We start from the raw sequence: 24,618 nt of genomic DNA on the forward strand, positions 1-24,618 counted from the left end.
AACCAGTCTGCCACACAATCTGTAAGAGTGACTCCTATAGCAACTGACAGGAACTCCCATTCACAAGTACTGCTCATGTATGGCTTTTGGCCCTGTTTCAAAGACACAGAGAAACTGAAATACATCTATAAAATCCAGACTTATACAGGCTTAAAGAAGTATCAACACTGCAACATGGACTAACTACCATTACAAAAACTGCCATAACATCAAACAGTTAACTGATGCTTCTAGTTTTAACCTCACACGGAAACACAGCTTTCTCCTGGCTAACAGAAAAGAATGGTTATTCTTCCAATGCTGTTCCAAAATTTCATGCCCATACTGTGAGACTCCTTTTCAATAACACAAGTAGGTTTGCAGGTTTGCCTATGCCACATTGGCAGTGAAAAAGCAGGATCTGGGAAGAGGTTCTATTTGCTCCCATACTGTGCACTTGTAAAACCCACACATTTTGGTCAGTGGCTAAGCAACTGATCGATGCTTGTTAAACTGGTGAAGCTGTAAACTTCACCTGAAGCTGTAAGCTATCAGCTGTATAAACACACTAAGTCAAGGAAGAACTTTCCAAGCTATTAGAAGGTGATGCAAAATAGTTAACAGCTGCTGTCTACTCACTATGAGCCAAGTAAGAATTTATGGGCTTGAGGTTTAAGAAAATAACGTATAGCATATTAAGGAGCTTAATGTTCCAATGTACCAATACAAGCCTAAACCTTCAGTATTTTATTTTTCACATACTTGCCAATTTACTATCAATCTGTTGACAAAGTTATGCTAATACTAGGAGGTCGCTGCTGGTTAGGCTGTTTGCTTAAAATAGGAAGATCTGTTCTTTCTGTTCCATATATCAGTTTTTCCTCCTGAAGACTGCAAGCTGAAAACCTGTTGGACTCTGTACCAGATACACCACCGCGATTATTTGGAACTGTGACACCGCTGACCTGTTCAAAGGATTTACTGAACACAGTGGTGGTTGTTCTGGCCAGACTATGGCTGCCAGGCTTAGGCAGGGACTGACTGGTTGTCAGTGTGAGTCTCTTCAGAGAGACAAGCTCTAGATTCTCACTCATGGCTCTCTGAGTTTGTTTTCGTGACAAGTGCTCTCTGCAGGTTTCTCCTTCTTTTTCTTTTCCTCCAGCTTTGCTTCCTCCAGACCTTCGTTGGCTCTTCCCTAAAAGGTTCTTACTGCTCACGTTGCTGCTGTTACATGGGGCAGACTGACTTGTACTAGAAGTAGCCCTAGAGTAAAACCCTTCATCAGTTTCAGATACTTCCATCAGCTCTTCTTGAATTGCTAATTCAGCGTTACCTGTATGGCAGAGAAAGAAATAAAGAATTAGCAACTGACTTTCTCACCCTTATTGATTTTATGTATTGCTAGATTTTTGATATTTACAAGCATGAAGCCATACAGCAACAGAAGAGAGAACGGAAGACAAAACACTTACCTATTCCATTACATTTTGAAATTAAGGTTCATTAGGATATAAAATCACAGCAAATAACACTGCATTAACCAGATCAAAAAGCATGCCCACAATCTCATTTGGAAGTGATTTTGAAACAGATTTTTTTTTTTTTTAAATGCAGTTTTGTTAATTCATGCAGGAGATTAGAAACTTATAGGTTAGAAGATACCACACAGAACAAAAGAAGTGTAAATCTTATTCTGAGCAAGTGCTCTGACACATGATTTTGCAAAGGTTGTTAATGATAAAGGTGTGTGATCAATGTCCCAGGATACCCAATACGGCACCTGCAGGTTTAGCAACCTAAGAACGCTTTAGGACTGAAAGGTCACCTTCTGCATCACAGGTTTGGTGGTATGTGTTGGAAACTCAAGCATAATATGAGATCTCCAGTACACCATGAAAGGTGGAATTTGGGATATCTGAGCTTCACAGCAAGATACTTTTCAAATCCATTTGGATGGATTCTTCATACCATTGATCACTGGATTTTGTAAACTAAGTAATTATGCTTAATAAGCTCAGAGGTTTGTTGAGTCTCGCAGTGTGTTTTCTCCAACTTAAATCCATCTACTTGCATTATCGCCCTTGTCTGTGGCACAGACGCAGCTGTGTGCAATACATGCATTTGAGTTATTACACATGCAATTAACTGCATACTTTAAAATCTCCAAACATGCAGCAGTGACCCTTTCAATCAACAGTGGTACCTTAGAATGCAGCTACCAGTGCTCTGCTAAAACTGCACTCTGCCAGATGAGTTTATTCCATCCTCCATCATTTTTCTTACAGATTTTTGCCTCCTGATTTCTGGCATGCCTTTGCTGTCAGTTCTAGGATCTGTAGCTGTTTCCTGTACTGCCTGTAAATGCTGAACATCATTCTCTGCTAGTGCTCTGCTCTTTTCCCCATTCCCGGTCCTCTCTCCAGCCACACTTGTGACACTAATCTCAGGTATGATAAAGTTGCCCATTTCAGTAGCATCATTACCATTCTCTGGTTGTTCTAGAATTAAAGATGGATAAGAAAAAAAAAACACAACAAAAAACATGTCTGAAACAAAATATGAAACAAAAGCCAATAGATACAGATGACTAAAAGCATTATAAATTAAAGCAGATGTTCACATATTAATTAGCAGCATTAGCAACTATGGATTTTTACTTTATTTCTAAACTGCAGGCTTCCATCTTCAATTATTGGCCTGCACCCACAGATTGGAATACCTCCTGTGTGAACTTTCAACAGTGACATTTCTGAAAATGATGAAATAAGCATTCAGAGATTATCAGAAATCAAAAGGCTCTCTAATTTTATGACTGTATTCTTCATACATATGGCTATATTCACCATGCTAAAGTGAAACTCGTTTTTACAAGGAAATGGCAGCTGATCTTCATGTGATATCATGTAAGATCAGATATTCTACACATACAATGTCATGATGCTCCACAGTGGTCAGCCTGAAAATTAAGTGAAACAATTAAGCCAACTCAAGCACACTTTGACTTCTATTTCCCCTCCTCATTTCAAAAAACTATTTTCAAGCAGAAAGATATTTACAAGTAGGAAAATTCTCCCATTATTAAAATTCAATTTCTTCAGATAAAGCCTGTGGAGTTTTACGGCAATATTTGCCACCTACTATTATATAAATGTTGATCTCCTCAGGCTTTTTAAGCTTCTTATATGAGCTTACAACTAAATTAGTTTGCAGTAAACTTATTTGCGTCACACAAGTCACTAAGTTATCAAGTTACTAAGCAGAGAAAATAGGGATTAAGCTGGAGGGAGGGAAAGCACCACAACCTCCTTTCCTCAATGCAACATTGGGGAAAAAGAGGAAAACAATATGGCAAAACCCAATGCAGCTTGGTTCTAAGATTACTTCTTTTCAATTGGGTAAGTCATCAGCAGCAGATAACCAACGGCTTAGCCTGGTCAAAGAATTATTTCAAGCCAAAGATTTCTGCAGATGTAGCCAAAAATCCCCAAGCAAACAGAAAATTCTACTGCTACTTCAAAGCATGAGAATAATGGTTTTGTGTGAGCACAAGAGACTTAGTAATGAAATTTAGTGCTAAGAACACAATAGCTCCTACACAGTGCTAGTAAAGCAAATCTCAACTGAAAAGATTCCCATCTACATTAGATAAAGACAAGTTTGAGAAGGAAGAACTCCAGAAAGAAAAATTAGTGAAAATAAAAAGGGGAGTTGGAACTTCACAGAAATTCCAAGTATATGCAAGTAACAAATACAATCCTAGCAACATCTCAGCTCCACATTCTCAGCTTCTGAAGGTCTTTTAAAAAGTATTCAGAATTGCTTTATCAGCACTAGCTCTAACAACCACAAAACTGCATTTAGATGACCTGAAGAAGAAAAAAAAAAAAAAAAAAACAAAACCAAGAGAAGCCATCAGTTACAGACAGTCACAGCACATGCTCCATGAAGATGTACATCACAGAAATAAAAGCAAAGAGCAGCAAGAACTGCACTATTGGATATACAATTCTATATTCTGTTATATAGGTAAACCATATCCAAACACTACAGCTACAAACTTGAGCATCACAGAATCAGAGAAACATTCAGGTTGGACAAGACCCTCAGGATCACCAAGTCCAACCCAGAACCCTACTCTACAAGGTTCACCTATAAACCATACCCCCAAGCACCACATCCAAACCACCTTTAAACACATCCAGGGTTGGTCACTCAACCACCTCCCTGGGCAGCACATTCCAATGCCTGACCACTCTTTCCATGAAAAATGTTTCCTAATGTCCAGTCTAAGCCTACCCTGCTGCAGTTTGAGGCCATTCCCTCTTGTTCTATTACTAATTAACTGTAAGAAGAGACCAGCACCAGCATCTCTGCAATGTCCTTTCAGGTAGTTGTAGAGAGCAATGAGGTCTCTCCTCAGCCTCCTCTTTTTCAAACTAACCATCACCAGCTCTTTCAGTTCTCTTCATAAGATGTGCTCTCCAGGCCCTTCCCCAGCTTCATTGCCCTCCTCTGCACTCACTCCAGCACCTCCACATCTCTCTTGTATTGAGGTGCCCAAAATTGAACACAATACTCGAGGTGTAGCCTCACCAGAGCTGAGTACAAGGGGAAAATAACCACCCTACTCCTGCTGGACACAGCATTTCTAATCAAAGCCAGGATGCCATTGGCTTTCTTGGCCACTTGGGCACACTGCCTGCTCATATTCAGCTCCTTGTCAATTTGAAACCCCAGGTCCCTTTCTGCTAGACAGCTTTCCAGCCACAATTCCCCAAGACCAAAAAACACACTAAAAGCAGAATTTTGAATAAAGCTCAACTGAATCCATATGTTTTACCTATAACTCAACTCTTTCAGACCTGAGAATTAGGTACCACCCAGACTACACTGCCAGTTTGGTGCTGCATGTGACAGAAGTTGGCAGTACAGATGTTTAACTGACAATACGAAATCCAAACCCAGGAATTTATGCTGAGGTGATTTTTCACAGCCACAGCTCTAATGCTTTTTTAGCAGTAGAAGATCCTCTCCTTCCCCTGTCCCAGCGCTGAGGACTCCTGTGCAGGCACAGTGTACTTCCAGGTCATGTGGGCTCCAGCACTGGGCTTTTCACTGGCATTTGTGCTGTCTGCACCTGCCACGATGATGAACAAGTCTCAGAGCTAGGAGGTTATTCTGGCAGAGGTGGACACCATTGTCTAAGAGCTTTTAAGACCACCCAAAACAAACCTTCAGCTTTGTAGTAAAGACAACACTGCTTCAAGACTGACAACTCTCAGGATCTACCCTTTGAAAAAGGTATTAACACTCAGAACATAAGTCAAAGGAGCAAAGGAGAAAACAAAGGACACTGCTAATAGTTTAGAGGCAAAACTGAGTAATAATATCAATTTGAAAGTTAATAGAAATGTGCCCATTGCAGATGAAGGAAAATGCATTTGGAGTCACATTTCTCACTGCTTTGAGTAGTACCACCAAGCTTGATAAATATACTTCATAATTACTAGCAGCTAAGAATTAATTCAAGATGTATTTCGATCATAGCTTACCTTATAATTATGGCTGCCCACATCATTTACCTCAGACTGCACAGGCAAACTGCCCCTTGGAATTGTAATTCCATTTTAAGCACAAGCTCAAGCTGCATTTTCTACACAACAATGTTAGCATTTCAGACCTCCTGTACTACACTACAGTCAGTTTCTGCAATGGGAAAAAAAAATACATTTTGTCCTTCTTCTCTAGTTGACATCTTTGTTACTGTGATATTTGCCAACATGTGCCTAGCTCTTACTCAGTCTGTTCCATTTCTCTTACATGCACCATCTCTACACACAGGAGATTTTCCCCAGTAACCCTTCTGTTGGGCAGTTTGGCAGATTTTTAGATTAGAGAGGAAAGCATTGCTAGGGGTTGGGTTGTTTCCTAGCTTCTGTAAATAACCATTCCTTTAGGAGTTTATGTGCCTTACACACTCCATGATTTTGGTTTTGGTTTTCCTCTCTTTGTGAATGGAAATGGAGATGTCGCTCAAGGCTTGTTTTTATAACATGAACACTACACACAAAAAAAATTAATGCTAGGTAGAGGAGCTAATTCTTCTCTTTTTTAAGCTTCATGATTTATAGGCAGTCCAATTCAATAGCACTAAATAATGTGCTTGTAAGTGGTACCTCGTATCAACTGACTCTGTAATTACTATGCATTTATGACTAGATGGATCCATTTTGCAAATAACCTTCACCTTTAGTATCAATAAAGTACCTTGGAAGTCCAAATTCACAATTGCAATCTGATTTTTAAAACTCTAAGTAACAGCTCTAATGGAAAAGTCACAGGGTTGAGTATCACAACAAGATTAAATGTTAGGCTGACCTTTTTTGAAAGCTTACCTAGAATCCTAGCAAAGACCAGTGAGATCTAATATCTGAAAAACTTTTATAGTAAACTGATTTTTCTTTTAATGTATATATAGAAAAATATAAAGCCCACACGTCTGAGCTGGAAACATAACTGTCTGTGATTACTTTATTTGGCACAAATAGCTAGTGATTGAAAATTGCTGCACTTGCTTTCCCAGCTCCAACAATGACATGTGACTGGACCTCACCCAGGTAAACACACCAATAATTTGCTCCTCAGCTTTATCTGACAATTTTAATCAGTTTTCAACCAACTGAAAATAAGTTTGGGTATTTTACCTTTTTCTGCCCCTCGTGCCCCTCTAGCAGCTTACTGTTGGTGCTGCTACCACCAATGTGTACCATGATTGCTCAGAGAGGTCTATTTTTATTTTGAAGACATCTTCTATCAACATATTGATAAATAATTTTCTCCATACTCACCTGAATTACCTCTTGGTCCTTTATGACAAGTAAAGTGGCAATGTTTTTCTAACCTAACTGTCCACATACTACAAAAGCTCAAACAGTACACATCATACAGACATTTTTACAACACTACTTCAAAATCTTTATTGAACCTATTGAAAGAGCATCCTTATCTACAGTCACTGGCTTAGCCTGTCATCAGAACTATAAGTCCAGCAGAGCAAATCATTGCCAGTTTTCCTTGCTGGTCCAGTGGCTCTTTCCTGATCTGAAGACAATGGAAGAAATGGAATAAAATGTTTCTCCCTTTGCACTAGATTGAGCACCATTTTTATGATCTCTCAGCCCAGACCTGTGTTCTACTTAGTGGAAGTCTTCATATTAGTTTGCCCAAACGTGCTGGGTTTGACTGAGAGTTAATTTCCCTTATAGTGGCTGGTATGAGGCTATGCTCTGGATTTGTGGTGGAAACAGTGTTGATAGCACGGGGGCCTTAATTATTCTGCTTACACAGAGCCAAGGCCTTTTCTGCTTCTCACACTGCCCCACCAGCAAGTCAGCAGAGGTGCAGAAGCTGGGAAGGGACACAGCCAGGACAGCTGGCACTAACTAACCACAGTGATATTCTATACCATTTGATATCCTGCTTAGCACATAAAGCTGTGGGAAGAAGGAGGAAAGGAATACAGAGTCATGGTGTTTGTCTTCCAAAATAACTCTTACACACAATGAAGCCCCAAGCCCACCTGCCCCATGGGGAGTAATGAATTAATTCCTTGCATAGGCAGCTTTTGCCTTACCTATGAAATTTTTTATCTCAACCCACAGGTTTTCTTTTTCCCTATCTTGTGGCTGTGTGGTGCTTAGTTACCAGCTGGGGTTAAGCCACAAACAAAAGCATAGTCATTTCTCTACCCTTAAATCCAAATTTTATTTAAGTAATTTAAGACAGGTGAGGGTTTGTGATAAAGTTGTTAAATGCTTGCTTTGCCTCAGGTATTACAAACTACTTTTCAGAAGAAAACAGAAACATTATTCTCTTTAAGGGACCAGGAACGTTGCACAGCTCCCTTGTAACAAAAAGGGGGTTGTGTGTTGCTTGCTTTGTTTGTTGAAACTTTTTCCATCAAAAGAAGGGGTTCAACAAAAGTTGGGGTTATTCAGCCTGGAAAAGAGAATGCTCCTGGGAGACCTTACTGCAGCCTTCCAGTGCCTAAAGGGAGTATACAAGAGAGCTGAAGGAGGACTTTTTACACAGGGGTGCAATAAAAGTCCAAGGGGTAACAGTTTTAAGCTGAGTGTAGATTTAGAATGTGCATAAGGAAGTTCTTCACTGTGAGGCTGGTGAGAGACTGGAACAGGCTGCCCAGAGCAGCTACATTTGCCCTTTTCCTGGAAGTGTTCAAGGCCAGGTTGGATGGGGCTTTGAACAACCTGGTCTAGTGGAAGGTGTCCCTGCCCACAGGAGGGGGATTTAAACTAGATGATCTTTAAAGTACCTTCTAAACCATCCTATGACTATGATCATGGAAATAAAGAATATACTTCATCTGAACTGTACTGAGACTCCCTTTCACCAATCAAGAAAAACACTAAACTGCTGCTTGCTTACTAGCAATGACGGTGTGCAACACCAAGACTCTCGATATTAACTTCAATATGTGCAAAAGGTGAGAATTCACTGCTAAACGTGCATTTCTTACCATGCCTTTTCCATCTGTGCCCTCGGATAGACATGCTAGTCACAGCATTTCTTGATATTCTGGATGAAGTAGGTGTAATTTCAACCTGAATGCATCTTGTACCTTCTTTACTAGATTTTATGGCACCCTGAGGCAGTGAAGCTTTTATTGCATTAGCAACCTACAACAGAAAAAAAAAATGTAGTTAGGTTCTTAGCATGAAGATCAAAATTTTAGAAGAATCCTGTCAGAGGATTTTTATTACTCCAAAGAGCAGACTGTGTACAATTTCAATTTAAGGTCAAAAATCACACTAGCTTTTTGCAGAGGTTATAAAGAATGCTGCTTGCAATCACCTCTCAGAACTAACACTTGCCATTTTTTAAAACAAAGCTTCTTGTTTAACATCATGGCTACTACTTCAGAGTGTTTCTGCACTATCACCTGAACTTTCAAGACTTAAAATCATAGAATGGTCTGGGTTGGAGGGAACCTCCACAGGTCATCTAAGTCCAATGCCCTCTGCAGTCAGCAGGGGCATCCTCAACAAGATCAGGTTGCCCAGAGCCCTATCAAACCTCACCTTGAATATCTCCAGGGATGGGGCCCCAACCACCTCTCTGGGCAACCTGTTCCAGTGTTCCACTACTCTCATAGTGAAGAGCTTCTTCCTGATATCCAATCTAAATCTGCTCTTCTCTAGTTTGAAGCCATTGCCCCTTGTCCTGTCCCTGCAGGCCTTTGCAAACAGTCTCTGTGCAGCCTTCCTGTAGCCCCCTTCAGGTACTGCCAGGCTGAGATTAGGTCTCCCTGGAGCCTCCTCTTCTCCAGGCTGAACACCCCCAGCTCCCTCAGCCTGTCCTTGTAGCAGAGGTGCTCCAACCCCCTGATCATTTTTGTAGCCCTCCCCCAGAGATGCTCCATCAGGTCCATGTCCTTCCTATATTGAGGGCTCCAGAGCTGGATGCAGCACTCCAAGTGAGGTCTCACCAGAGCAGAGCAAAGTGGCAGAATCCCCTCTCTGCATCTGCTGGCCATGCTTCTTTTGATGCAGCCCAGGATGCCATTGGCCTTCTGTGCTGCAAGCTCACACTGCCTGCTCATGTCCAGCTTCTCATCCATCAGCACCCCCAAGTCCTTTTCCACAGGGCTGCTTTCTATCACCTCATCCCCCAGCCTGTATTGATAGTAAGGATTGTTCTGGCCCTGGTGCAGAAGCCTGCACTTGCTCTTGTTGAACCTCATGAGGTTCATCCAGCTTGTCCAGGTCCCTCTGGATGACCTCCTGTCCCTCTGGTCTGTCGACAACACCACTCAGCTTGGTGTCATCTGCAAACTTGCTGATGGTGCACTTGATCCACTCTCTATAGCATTGAAAAAAATACTGAACAGCACAGGTCCCAGTATGGACCCCTGAGGGACACCACTTGTCACTTGATGCTCTCCATCTTAGAAGATTTCTACTCAAAGTAGTTTGTTCCCTAGGGAAGATGGCAAATAATTAAGTATTTTGAAAATACCTGTAACCTCTCTGTATATACTTACAGATGTAGCTGTTCACATGAGCACAGCCACATAAGACCTCATGATTTTAGGTTCCTGGTATGATGTTGCATGTGTGTTCACAGGAAGGATTTCCTAGACTAAAAATTCTACTTGAAAAATGTTCAAATACAGTACCTACCAGCAGAGGTTCTGGATATAGTTCCAGCTGTGCTCTATACAAAACATCATCCATAGCTTTACGAGCCAGATCCCATTCTCCATTGTAACTACAAAGACAAACAGATAAATAAGATAAGTTATCTACAGCAACAAATTAACCTTCATGGTCACATAAGAGTCACAGACTTCAGTGTTCCTTGAAAGCTCAGTTTAGAGGAGCTAAACTACTTGTGAACATTACTGGTGAGCCTACTGTTTAGAGAACTTGTTCTCAAGTTGGACACAGTTTTCATTGGCCACCCTGAGGAGTTCAGAAGTGACATAATTAATTATTGATCAGCTAGCCATGAAATATTCTGAAATTTGAGCAGGACTGTTTTAGTATTACTCCACCTTTTGAGAATTCCTGTGCTACTAGCCTCTATTTATTACAGTTAATAAGAGAGCTTCACACATCAATGTGACTATCAAAAGTGTAGATGACACCAGCATTTCAGAGGAAAAAACATAAGACTTTTTTCCTTAACTAGACTTAGTTTTGATGTCAAAACTAAGCATGCAAAAATACAAACAGCAGACAACTGAAAAGGGGCTGGTTTCTTTTTCCAAAATACTTTTTTCACATCAGCAGTTATACCTAGCAAGTGCTGCTCTAGCCCTCTTTCCCCAGTAAGAAGCAATTTGGTTGGTTGGAAAACTATGTCCCTTTCCTAATGACCTTATTGCCAAACATGCTATTTGTCCATTAGAAGATAAAATACTTTAAAGATAGCATCCCTAAATGGGTGTAGACATTAAGCTGACATGTTTTGGATGCACACTAAAAAAAAAAGAAAAATCAGAACAACTTACAAGGCATAATAAATCCCTGTTAGCATTTGCACCATGAATTCAGATGACACTGGAATCCTGCTGTTGACTCCCTTGTACTTTCTCACTTGCTGGCGGGGATATCCACAGACACAAATTCTAAAGAAATCATGCATTTGTCATTAGCAAATCATGCAGAACCATCTTTTACAAAGCTGGGTGTTTAGTATGCATGTTCAACACAACAGCCCCCATGGCAAGGTATCCATCAACACTCCTGTGCTGAAGCAGAGACTATCTCCTTGTGGAAGCAGGTTGTGCCCTCTACCGGCAGTTCAAATCCTTCCAGACACCCCAGACACTCCTGGTACATTTATACTACAGTTGCAACATGAAAGAAAACTGCCAGTAAAAGCCTTTCTGAAGCCACACACTTGCTGCAGAACAGACCAAAAAAAAAAAAAAAAGGAAAAAAATAATATTGAAGGAAATAAAGCAGCTTGACAACTATTAAGAGGGCTGGAGTACCTCTCCTATGAAGGCAGACAGAGTTTGGACTATCCAGTCTGCAGAAGAGTAGGCTCTGAGAAAACCATATTGTGGCCTTCCAGTATCTAAAGGGGGCCTACAAGAAAACTGGGGAGAGACTTTTTAGGATGTCAGGTAATGATAGGATTAGGGGGAATGGAGCAAAACTAGAAGTGGGTAGATTCAGATTGGATGTTAGGATGAAGTTCTTCCCCGTGAGGGTGGTGAGACACTGGAACAGGTTGTCCAGGGAGGTGGTAGAAGCCTCATCCCTGGAGGTTTTGAAGGCCAGGCTGGATGGGGCTCTGAACAACCTGATGTAGTGTGAGGTGTCCCTGCTCATGGCAGTGGGGTTGGAACTAGATGATCCTTGAGGTCCCTTCCAACCCTGACAATTCTATGATTACGGACAGACATAAGCAACGTCACATGTATGGTTACATACATTCTGGTGAATGTTGCATACAAGTTTTCATGCAGAGACCAGAAGTGTCGCCTTCATAAAAATTATTCCAGGATCCAGAAGACATAAGCTTTAGAATTTAATTTTGAACTTAACTCTACATTGGGTAGTTCAATTCATTGGTTATTTCTGGACTTTTGGAATGACTTTTAACGACATTAATCAAAGTATTTCCTTCTTCAAAGCATGGACTAGAATGTTTAGTGTCAGAAAACTTATATTCTTCAACTTCAATACCAGAGAACTTACAAAAGTCCTCTTAATCTTCTCTTTAAAAAAAAATACAATAAGTGAAGGTAACTTTCACAATATATCTGTAGTAGAGATTACAGGCACCCCTCTTAATAATACTAGCCTGCTGCACTTTTTCCTCTCCACCTCCATCTTGCAGCTCATCTCCTGCTTTGACTACTTAAAAACCCTCCAGAACTTAGTTTTGAATTTTGCAAGAGTAGCTAAAGTTGTTAATTTGTAACTAACCACGAGGTTTCCCCTAAATTTGACATTGTTGATGGCCAGAAGCACAGAAAAGACCTAAATAAAAGCACTCTATTAATGCCAGCATTGATTAGTTTTAAAATGCCCTGCTCTGAGTTACTTCCTCTAAAACAACATCAGCAGAACTACTTTACAGAGCAAGATAATATTCTTATGAAAGGAAACTTAGCAACTGAAGATGCCCAAACATAAAATACCCTGAATTTACTTGCTTGAGACAGCACCAAATATTTTATGCTGCATCTATGTCACATTTACAGTTCATGTTTGTAAATAAAAAAGCTTTTGTTTCTTTAGAGAAGTATAAAAAACCCTAAACTTACAAGAAGAAAGCCCATTCATTGTAGACTGCTTTCATACATATTTTCTACAAGAAATCTAAATTGATCCCTGCTCAAAGTAAAGGAGTTATTTTACAGGTTTTTCTGAGAATTCTCTCAGCACCACATCTGAAAAGAATATTAAAGGATATTCCTTAATTGTTTAAAACGCTGTTAAGGAGAGATTTTCAGCAGAGAAACATGGATGCCAAAACCAGCAGTGAATGAAGAACCAAGATAAAAAGTCAAACTGTATAGCATCAAATAATTCAGTACCCAAACATTCAACATTTTGAAGCAGAAAGACTCACTTGCATCTAACTGGGAATTTGCTTGAGAGGCTTTAAAACAATTATTTATCCCAAACTCAATCAAAATGTAATCAAGCAGAATAAGCAACATCAGTTTTCTGTCCACAGTCCTCGGCTTCTAAATGTTTTCTATCTTAGATTTTAGACCAATGTATCTATCAAAGATCTTATAAAGAATCTTCTAAATATTGCCAAGTGCTCCAAAGCTCTCTTCACTTCCCCTGAAGAAAGAACCACCTTATAGGCATCCATTACTATGTTTTATTTATGTGGGGAACCTGGGAACTATGACTTGTCAAAAGCTGCTGTAGGTCTCTTGAGTTTCTGAGTTAACAAGAGCATTCTCTTTTTTTTTTTTCCCCCTTAACCCAGAGTTCAATTCCAAAAACTCCAGAGACAGGCCTGTTTACTACCAGTTCTTCCTCTTAGGGGGGAAAAAAAGAAAAAAAAAAGACAAAAAAAAAAATAAAGACCCAAACCATGACACTGTAATTAAAGCTGAGGAGCAGTTTGGGGGTTGGTTGTGTTTTATGAAGTAACAGATGATTTTGGAAACACCTGAAGTGTATGAAAGAATAGATGTGTTTCCAAGTTTCAACATCTACTATAGTTTCAAGAAAGTTTCAACTTGCACAACATGCAAATATATTTGAAAATGCAAAATTTACCAAGATTTTTACAAGACATTTCCAATTTTATTTAGTTAACACATCTAACAACTACTTTGATTAAAAATCAAGTTCTCTGGATTTCACTTCTCCACTCAACAGCACTGCCTATAAGATAAGTCATTGCTTCCCTGTTTTGAAATCTCAATCGTTACAGAAGAAATACTTTAAAAGCAAGGAATTCAGCTGTACATGCTTTTATTTCACTTAAACACTTCCCACCCAACACACCTTATGGAAACATGAAGCTTTTTTTTTTTTCTTTTTAAGTTCAGACTGCATTTCAAGTTGAAAATGCCATTAACTGTCATCAACCTACAGAAATTACCTTGAACAAATCTGACACAAGGACTGAAGAGAAACCGCAGGCATGTAGGATAAGGCAGCGTTGTAACAGAGCAGAAGGAAAGTCAGCACTTCAAACCTGGGGTTTAGAAGAAACATTAGAATTACATTACCAATTTTATTTTTGAGAAAATAAAAAAAGAAAGAGCAACAAGCTTATGCAGAAATTTGCAAGAGTTATTTGAACAGATCTGGTGTTTTGTTTCAAGAAAATTGACAACTGAGTAGTTTTGTTTTGTAAGCTTTTCATCTGCGTGTAGTAATATGCACTGCTAGTCTTTCTGCATCTACACTTACACATATTCAAAAACTACCAAAGCACCACAAAACACAGTGTGCACCTATCTGCCTTCATCATATACAGTAAAAAATACTAAAAGTTAAGATTCATTGGTGATTCCCAAGCAGAGTCCTATCAGAGCGTTTCACCTGTTCTGTGCTGTTAACATCTCCCTCTGCGGATGTGGTCCACTGTACACAACTCTGGACAAACCATGCTGCGATAAAGCTCCTTCAGTGAGAGCCATGGAGCCAATGCTGGAAGGCTAAAGGAAAAAGGAGCATTCAAAAGAAGTCCACCTGAAGTCTTGCTACAATCAATGCAAGTGAAAACAGACAATGATCAGCATATTTGTACATAAATTTTCAACATGCTGAAGGTTCTCTGACCGCCAGCTGTCTCAGATTTGAGAAGTTGTTTTACAGTAGGTAAGATATATGGCTTTAGAATAAAAGAAAAAAACACCCAAACCCATAGTTGATGCATGGATTAACAAAGTTATGACTATTCAGCTTTGAAGAGGCATCTAAGATGAGATAGTACTACTCAGAAGACTGAGAAATATCACAGAACGTTAGGGGTTGGAAAAGATATCGAAAGATCACTAATCCAACTCCCCTGCCAGAGCAGGATCACCTAGACTAGGTCACACAGGAATGTATCCAGGTGGCTTTTGAATGTCTCCAGTGAAGGAGACTCCACAACCTCCCTGGGCAGCCTGTTCCAGTGTTTTGTCACCCTCACAGTGAAAAGTTTTTCCTTATATTCACATGGAACCACCTATGCTCCAGCTTACGCAGTGCCCCTTGTCCTATCATTGGCTGGTGAGAGGCCTTGAGCACAAGCCCTGTGAGGAGAGGCTGAGGGAGCTGGGGTTGTTTAGCCTGGAGAAGAGGAGGCTCAGGGGAGACCTCATTGCTGTCTACAACTACCTGAAGGGAGGTTGTAGCCAGGAGGGGGTTGGTCTCTTCTCCCAGGCAACCAGCACCAGAACAAGAGGACACAGTCTCAAGCTGCGCCAGGGGAGGTTTAGGCTGGAGGTGAGGAGAAAGTTCTTCACAGAGAGAGTGGTTGGCCATTGGAATGTGCTGCCCAGGGAGGTGGTGGAGTCACCATCCCTGGAGGTGTTCAAGAGGGGATTGGACGTGGCACTTGGTGCCATGGTTTAGACAGTCATGAGGTTTAGGGTGACATGTTGGACTCGATGTTCTTTGAGGTCTCTTCCAGCCTTCTTGATTCTATGATTGGGCATCACTGAGAAGAGCCTAGCTCCATTCTCCTGACACTCACTCTACACATACTTATAAACATTAATGAGTTCACTTCTCAGTCTCCTCCTCTCCAAGCTAGAGCCCCAGCTCCCTCAGCCTTTCCTCATAAGGCAGATGTTCCACTCCCTTAATCATCTCTGTGACTCTGCATTGGGCTCTTTCAAGCAGTTATGTTCCTATGTCATCATGCAGCACTTCAAAACTTCCTTTCACTTCTACTCTTAACAGAGAGTAAAGGGCCCCCAAAGCATGCTGCCTTTCTTGATCAGTAATAACTTTATGTTGCAGATATCACTTACTTCATGATAGACTGAAGGTTTGGACAAAGATGGAATTGTGAAACTCAGCACTTTACTATGTCCCTCTTTGTCAACTATTTCCTGAAAGAGACAGAAGACATTGACACACTGTACTATGAAATCCACACATTCAAGAATGTTAAATGCTAACAAATTATCATGGCAGTTATGGTTTCTGTAACAAATCAAAGCTACAACCTAAAAATTATCTCTGTTTTCTGTCACAGTGTATTGCTTTGTTTCTGAAAACTGTTCGAGTAACTTAGAAAAGCTCACATGCATTTGCATACATAGTCCACCTTAAAATCATTAACCAGAATTCTCAATACATTTACATTTTTTTTTTAATTATACACTACTTCCTAATTGTGAAGGCTCATGCTCAATAATTCTGTTCTGGCTCTACAAGTAATTTGTATTTGTATTGTATAGCTCTGGAATGATTGTAGCCTGTTATGGCTTGAGAGCAGCAGACATCACAGCATTTGCAAAAGCCCATGTCTTATAATTCCCTACTTAGAGAGTTAAAAGCAGCTTTGAAGCAAAGCTTTAGACAAGCTACCTTCCTGCAAGATACCACCACAGCAGTATGCTGACACATTTCAGTGTCTCCTAACAGAACGGAAGTTTCATCACCATACTAAGAATCAAATCACAACAAAAAAGTACTAATAGAACTTCTGTGGGTTCTTCATACATTCTTATGTTAACACTTTCCAGGAACCACAAAATGAGCAGTGAAAATATTCACCAAAATAAAAAGATTAAAAGTTCGTTTTGCAGATTTCTGACAACGACACCAATTTGAAGGCTCAAAACTGAGATAATCACTTAACTTCAATTGTGAAACAAAATTGTTAATTATCTCCCAGTAAGATACTCTATAGCATCCCCCAAAAGTACTCTAATATTTTTAGGCCTGAGTAATTAATATTTGTGAGTACAAACCAAGTTGTAAACTCCTAGGAGAAGAGCCTCTATGCATCCACTGCTCTGCAAATCTCTGCTAGCTGAGACAGCAAGATAGCACCACATCAATTCCGGAAGAAACTGCAGGGTAAATCGTAGCAATTGCTTCTCCCCACTGCGATAGAACTCAAAAAGCTGATGGCAAACTGGCTCCAGAAGCTGAAATGTAAATGACAATTGTGAATGAATTAAACGTTACAGGAAATGGCAACTTTGTGTGGAGAAAGCTGTAAACAAATGTTCTATTTTAGCTGTTAGGGAGTAGCTGATGAAATAACTGCCTGTATAACTACTTGTTGTCATCACACCTCATTGCCATGCTCTCAACATCTCTAATATACAGGAACAGTACCTGCACAAAAGGTCTTGCTATTCTACAGCTCCAAGAGTGTGCACACAAATTGATAGAAGCTTTTACTCCCCATGTGAGGAGAGCTGCATAACATTCAAATTCAAAGTACTACAATCATTTAATATACAGCCAAATTAGTTCACTTTTCTACTCATTAAAATCTTCTATAAACACACTAAAGTTTCTTGGTTTAAGACAGAAATGGGAAGCCTAAAGAGTAATTATGCAATGAAATTCATTAAGCTAATGTAACTGGAAGTATTACACTGAGCTGGAAGTAATATATTGAGCTACAACAAGTTAAAATAAAAGGCTTCAAAATAATTAAGCAACCTGCTTGCACTGTGGTTCAGGATTTAATGTGCATTCTTGTGCTACCATCAAGGACAAAACAATGTTAACCATCATGTGTCAATGTAAGAAAGTTGTATTTTTATTTTGCCATCTTGATAGGAAATATCTCAACCCAAATGGAAAACACAGTCAAAACCAGTAGGCACTTTCAAAGCCAGCTGAACCAGACACTGAACTCTCAAGCAAAAAACTCAAAAGCAGTTGCTAAAATGTGCTGTCAGCAAATACAGCAAACCATTAATAAAAGTTTGGAACTGTAAAAAAACTTTAAGGGGAAAAAAAAGTGGGATAGGGAAGGGGAAAAGAAGATTTTTCATTCAATGTTCTAAGGAATTTATTCCTAAGTAATAGTAAAGAAGAATACTTTATCATGTAAGAAACTGCTCCCCTTAAAAAGTCAATGCATTTATCAAACCTCACAAAAATAAATCTGAGGTTCCAGCTATTTAGTATTAAATTTTCTCAGCTCCAGCTAGTATACCAAAACAAAACATTACATAAAATGTGCCATTCTTCAACTGCAAATCCCTGAAAAACAGGATTCTAAGGTAGCATACCCAAAGGACTACTATTGCTATTTTGTTTCTAACCTTTAAGACTTAACACTTTAACAGTTCACAGGAGACTCACAGAAATAGATTCCAAATTAATTTCAAAACCGAATGTTCAGACTAGCAACAGACCTTCACTGGAGAGAACCCTCCAGCAGGACCTTACAGGTGCCTTCTGAAGGGATCCTACAGGAAGGCAGGAGAGGGACTCTTCATAAGGGTGTCTAGTGATAGGACAAGGGGGAATGGTTTTAAGCTGAGGGAGAATAGGTTCAGAGTGAACCTTAAGAAGACGTTCTTCAGTACAAGGGTGGTGGGACTCTGGAATAGGCTGCCCAGGGAGGTTGTGGATGCCTCCCCGCTAGGGGGTGATCAAGGCTCAGATTGAGCAGCTGAGTTTAGTTGAGAGGCATCCCTGCCCATGGCAGGGAGGTTGGAATGGATGATCTCTGAGGCCCCTTCTAATCTAAGCTATACTATGATAATTCCGTGTATTTCTGCACAAAATCCCCAGAAGTTTCAACATGAAAATGATGGAATCCAAGCCAGTCATATTTTAAGAGTATTTTACAGACTGCAATGGGACAAAATACCATCATCATTAGAACTGCCACTGCACTTCAGTTCAGAAAGCAAAGTACGACTTACACAACACCTTTCTGAAAATCCTTGAACCTGGAACACCAACGTGTACTGTACTGGTAGCAACATACAGGTCACGTTATCCATTTTATTTTGATTGCAACACTCAAGTTCTCCTGCTACTTGTCTAGGTCACACCTTCACTTTTTCTGTGGAGGATGCTTTCAAAACAGGTGAGAAATCCATTCTTGTCTATTTTCCTCCCTTTATATTGCAGTACAGGAGGTAACAACATCAGGACAGCATACTAGGAAAAAACCCAACAACAACAAACATGCTTGTTTTCCTAAGCTGCTTCTATTGACTACAAAGAGTTGAGTCAACATTGCTTACCACCCAAAGTTACTTCTGAATGCAAACGATCTTGGCAGGTTTGATTCTTTATAAAAAGTCATTTGGAGCAATCTGATCAGGAACTTTTAGCTTCTGACAGCTATATCATCTCTTTGGAAATACCATCTCTGAAAAAATCTACATCAAAGGCTAAAGAATCATGCCAAGCCAAACTAGTCAAAAGTTTCAAGAGTAGAATATCAAAGATACTTCTAGAGAAGTTTGCCAGCACAAGTGCTTGCCAGCTTCAGCTTACATATTTCACACAATTTGGATGCTTCCTTTAATGAAGCAGCAGTTCACAATGATGTGCTTGAACTTTAAAAGGCACACAAACAGCTATGACAGGTATCCATGATCACATCCTTATCTCCCTTGAGGCAGCTTTACATCAGCACATTTGGATGCATAATCAGTACCAAACCAGATTTTCTTCCTCAAAATGCCACCACATGCTGCAACCTAACATCAAAACGCACTAATGATTGTGGCTGGTTTACAAACAAACAGCTCCAAAAGACGTTTAGATGGAAAAAAAAATAATGTCGAAACAGAAGAATATCCAGTTTCACCCCTCTTCCTTTTAAGCTTCATCCAAATGTGTTAGAGACTCCAAACACTTTCCTAATGTGAATGCCTGCATGACTGCTCTCTAAAAGGACAGCAACTGTGAAGGTTTGGTAGAAAGAAAAAAAATCTTGAATTTATAAAGAAACAAACCTCAGATTTTTTTAATTTTTGTTTTTACTGTTGGATTCTTGAGTTAAAAGTTCTTTAAATCTTCACATGTAGTGAAGAGTCTCCTTGTATTGAGTACCAGAGGCCTACTATCAGTGGCCCAGGAACTTGAAAGTCTTCACTAACAAAGCTACTATAAATAGGGTATTTCTTTGCTATAGTAAAGTAGTGCTTCATTTATCACATCAATTGATTATAAACATTTTTGGAAAAGCAAACAAACAAAACCAAAATAAAACACCAAAACCAAGCATGAAACAGCAGGAAAATGCAGTCATAGGTGCAAATACATGACTGCTTTTCAAATAAAGGAATACATCCATCCCCCAAAACAAGACTAATCACAATTTCAAGGTACAGATAATTATCAGAAGTACATCCATTCAAAAGGGATACAGATGGGCTTGTTTGTCTGTTTTTAATCTCAGCAGTAGCATTCGTGTGTTGTAGTGTTCATGCATTAATCCTTCCCCTTTGCATTACACAAATGAGACAAAGAGTAGCACATATCCTACGCTGCAAAGCAAGTTGTCCTTGCACAACACAGCTAAACAGATCGAAGAAACCCCAACCCAACACAAAACAAACAAACAAAAAAGAAATTGTTTGTGGAAAGCTCCAAGTAAACCTCCTTTCCACAAGGTGACAGGTACTCAGGAAAACAGCCCAAATAAAGATTTTGAAGCTGTTCTACCAAGGCAGCACAACACTCCATGTCACCATTAGCTTTCTCTTCCAATTCAAAAAATCTCATTAACACGAAAATCTTTGATCCCTTGCCACAGAATCATCCCAAGCCCCTTCTGAGCAGAATTTGCAGGGCTTTGACCACCCTGCTGCTAGGATCCCCGAGAAACCTAGTCAAGCCACAAAAAGTAAGAAGTTGAAGAACACACAAAACCATCATTTTGGTTATCAGCAGGGAGACTCATCAGGTTAATTTACACATTGACACACATTCTGAAGCCCAGACAGGCTTGACTCAGTAGTTGGAATGACTCAGAATGCTTTTCTGAGCAGGAAAGTAAAATTACATTTCTCTTTTGATGGACAATCTGGGAGTTTCTTCACCAGTATTCTCTCTACAGATGTATATACTGAAAGCACTTTAGCCTCTGACCATTACTGGCATCATCTCAAATTTTGAAAGGTTCCTTATGCTGGGTCTTTTCAGAAACAGAGTATAAGACTTACTGCAATTTTAAATAATGCACAAAGGCTTGCTGGATGGTAGCATGCGAGACAACACAGTTAACAAGACAACTAAAACTAACTTGGCATGTTCTGAACTCACTGGGACTAGAGCCATTCTTCATACTAGTCGAGAGCAAACCTGCCCACTTCCCTCCCAATTAGTTTTGTTTCCCCCCTCTCCATCATTTCAGCAAGGGTACCTCCTCCCGTATAAATGCATACATTTATTTTGTATGCATTGAAAACAACAACAAAAGACCTAAAACCTAAGCAATAATTTAAAAGAACTGCAAACCTATCTAACATTTTTCTTTTGGGTTGTACCAGACCAGCTTCTGATAGTTGTAGCTTCACGTTCAAGTCATACTGAAGTACAGAAAGAATTCTCTCAAACATCTTTACTATTCCTCAACAAATTTCTTAATTCTATACCCAAATCCTGAAGCCCTCCAGTATGATCTAGAAGTTTATGAATTACTGCCCATGAGAACATTTCATTAACAACAAACATTTTGACTGAGGCTCTTAGTGCAGTTCTGTTTTCAGGACACAGTTAACTAGCACACAAGATCTTACTTTATTCTGTTTCTGTTGTCATTTTGTGTGAGAGATCCAAAATACTCACTTCACTGTGTGGATCCTGAATTACTTTGTAAAGAGATGAAATCAAAGCATTCTTGTCTTTCAAGCTTGTAGCATAGCTGGATATGGATGATTCCGGCAGTGTCTGAAATATAAAATATTGTAACTACCAAAAAAAGCTGTGTTTTTTTCTTTTCATTAAAATACAACTGTTTCAACAATATATACTCTCTATTACAAGTTACTGTTTATCAGAGTTTACTACAAACTAAAATTTGTTTCACCAAAATATCCTACTGCAGAAATCACTGTGTTTTCAGGACAACAAAATTGCTAGAAGACACAATGTATTTTATCATTTTACAGACAGTTTCATACAAAATGTAATGAGGATGGGGGAAAGACAAAAACCAAGAGTTTCACGCTTTAATAAGTTTTCTAAAGCCTCCCTGTACACAGCTAGTAAACATCATTACAGGATATAGAATCACTCTGAAAGAACACAAATTCCAGTTTATGTGAGCAGTTCTTCTCTAACACTAAAAAGACTTTCTGCCAGTAGTTAGACAGTAAAAATCTAATCTTTTTAACAGCACTTTAGAAGCCATACATTTAAACTTACTATTCATAGCTCTTACAGTACTCATCTGCAGTCCTTCAAAGGAGACCATATTCTACTCTACAGATGGGAGAACACATTCCCAGCACATCTAAGCAGACCAGTAGCAGTCTAGGTCTAGCCTGTTCTCAAATCACCCAGACCATTCATCTGTTACTTCCTGATACAGAGCAGTGAAAATGGTGTATGTAACCCCAAAGAGGACAAGGAAAAAAAAAATCCTTTCAAGCAGGTATGTGGACATTATCTCAGCAAAATCCAAGGTTGTTACTCTTCTTCACTTTCTGCAACAATCAAAGCACTCTTGCATGCTGCTGCAGCAGAGATTCAGACACTACTAGCTAAATATCTGAGAACATATTACCTTGAACTCCGATAACCATTCCTCCACAATCCCAGTATCCACAGCTAACATCTTCCAACATCTGCTCTAAAACCTTCAGCCTGAAAGTGTAAGGAAACGCAGTTTGTGAATGATGAAAAAATTAAGCCCCTGTGAATATTTTTTTTAAATCTTACTATGTTTTCACTTGCTAACATTTCACATGCTGACATTAGTTTAAATTTTTATTTTACCTCATTTACACAAGCTGCTGGAATTATAGGCATGGGAGTCTTCACATACAGCAGTTTAATAAATTCCAAGTATGTACTGTGTGGGCAGCTCAATAAGTCAAAAGATTTGCAGAAATGGCATTTTGAAAACAGAAAATATTACATTCTTCATTTCAATTTATTTTTCAGCTTACAGAACTTGAGAGAAAACCGTATGGACTTACTAAAGAGAAATGACTGTTTAGGTTTCTCCTAGTCAACTGCTATTCCTAACTTGGAAAAGGTCAATAAAGACTAATGGAAAACCTTTCAATCCTCCCCTACCATGGCAACTGCAAGACAACAAGCCTGCTGCCTCAGCATGCAGCCTAAGATGGACCCTCTGTCCAACAGCCTGCACAATCTCTGAGTAAGACTTGAATACAGAAGATGCTGAGTGGCTTTGGAAGACTGTTTTTTATTTCTTTTGAGAAAACACTTAAAAAACAACTGTCCTTTGGAATTGCTGGTTTTGAACAAAAGAGCAACATACCATTAAGATACTAAACTATTTCACGAGCATGCTGTGGGAGAAACCCTAGGCATAGGTAAACAAAAAACGTTAGCTATCCAAATTGTGGCCATGGATTTCAAACAATGGAATTAAATGCTCATCTGAAGACCAAAAAAAAAAAAACAAAAAAAACAAAAAAAAAAAAAAAACAACAAAACAACAAAAAAAAAATCACAGTTACTTGGCAAAATGCTCAGTCATGTGAGACATCCCATCAAGTTTTTCATTGTCAGTTTAAAATCAGTTATAAAGTACTGACACCTAAGTATCAGCTTGTTGATGAATGACAAGGAAAAGAGGGGAAAGAGTTGCCTTGTATAACACAAATATTTTGTTCTGAAATCCAGACTGTAATGGAATACCTCTAGAGAATCTTAAGGAGCTGAATTTGAGAAGAACCAGACAGGATAATAGTGAAAGCTCACTATAACCCTCCAAGCAAGAGAAAAAAAGAAACACTTGAGTATAGCTTTACTTCAAGTTACCAAAAGCTTTCAGTACACGGGACATGGGTGTGAGAAAATGACTATTCAGAAATGTACAGCAAAAGGACATTCCCATCCACAGCAACACACACTTGTGTCACAAGTAAGATGCCTAACTTTGTAACTATTCTCCCTGGAGACAAAGATTATCTGTTAGACTGATGTCTCCTTAGATTGAAAAAAGCCTCCATTCCACACATCAGGTGTGGGTGAGCTACTAAAACAGGCAGACAACCTGTTGTTCTGCTGAGGATTGTCACATTTTGTGCTAGTTAAATAGCAGGTAAGTTGGACTGCAACGATGCACTCTAAGAGTTGGGACATCCAAGACAGTTCTAAGGGAAGGATTAAAAAATTTCAGCCAACAATTTGTTTTCTGAAGCCCACAGAAAGCAACTCTAAAAAATAATTTTTAACACAAAATAGGCCAAAGTAAGGTCTAATTTACAGCATCTGTTAAGCTTTTACAGAAAAAAAAAAATCCCTAAAGGATTAAAAAAAGCATGCCTTAATTACAGCTCTGTTTGAGTGGATTCAACTGCAAGATATAGGCCACTGTAAGCATTAGATGCCCCAATCACTATGGAATTAAAGCAACAAAGTGGATAAAGTAAATACATGCTGCTTCAAAAAGAGCTGCAAAACTATGTTGAGAACGTACTTTATAAATACCGCAACTGTAATGAAAATTCAAAGAACATAGCAAACACTGAACTTTTTTTTTTCCTTGGTCTCTTCC

At 39.3% G+C, this 24,618-nt stretch overlaps 1 protein-coding gene across 2 annotated transcripts; it reads right to left on the minus strand.

Moving 5' to 3' along the window:
- Nucleotides 1-214: 214 nt before the first annotated feature.
- On the minus strand, nt 215-22,703 carry HYCC1 (hyccin PI4KA lipid kinase complex subunit 1). Of its 2 annotated transcripts, none has more exons than XM_054384759.1 (10): nt 22,651-22,703; nt 21,711-21,812; nt 16,901-17,080; nt 15,953-16,033; nt 14,532-14,647; nt 14,086-14,181; nt 11,012-11,128; nt 10,179-10,266; nt 8,516-8,675; nt 215-1,312 (listed from the first exon to the last, which is right to left on the minus strand). In XM_054384759.1, the coding sequence occupies exons 1-10, from the start codon at nt 22,699-22,701 to the stop codon at nt 756-758; spliced, it is 1,548 nt and encodes a 515-aa protein (XP_054240734.1). In that variant the 5' UTR covers nt 22,702-22,703; the 3' UTR covers nt 215-755. The 2 variants fall into 2 exon arrangements, with proteins under 2 accessions (XP_054240734.1, XP_054240736.1); XM_054384761.1 differs by lacking the exon at nt 215-1,312 and adding an exon at nt 2,209-2,477.
- Between the last annotated feature and the right edge of the window lie 1,915 nt (nt 22,704-24,618).

This window comes from Indicator indicator, chromosome 11 (genome assembly GCF_027791375.1).
Source record: "Indicator indicator isolate 239-I01 chromosome 11, UM_Iind_1.1, whole genome shotgun sequence".
Lineage (NCBI taxonomy): Eukaryota > Metazoa > Chordata > Aves > Piciformes > Indicatoridae > Indicator > Indicator indicator.

Excerpts from the sequence above, each read along its gene's own strand:
- HYCC1 (XM_054384759.1), bottom strand. The coding sequence starts at position 22,701 with ATGTTAGCTGTGGATACTGGGATTGTGGAGGAATGGTTATCGGAGTTC. Across the intron at positions 14,182-14,531 it reads ATGTTAACAGCACAGAACAG|GTTTGAAGTGCTGACTTTCC; the intron begins GTGAAACGCTCT and ends TCTAAACCCCAG. Across the intron at positions 11,129-14,085 it reads TTGTGTCAGATTTGTTCAAG|AATTTGTGTCTGTGGATATC; the intron begins GTAATTTCTGTA and ends TGATTTCTTTAG.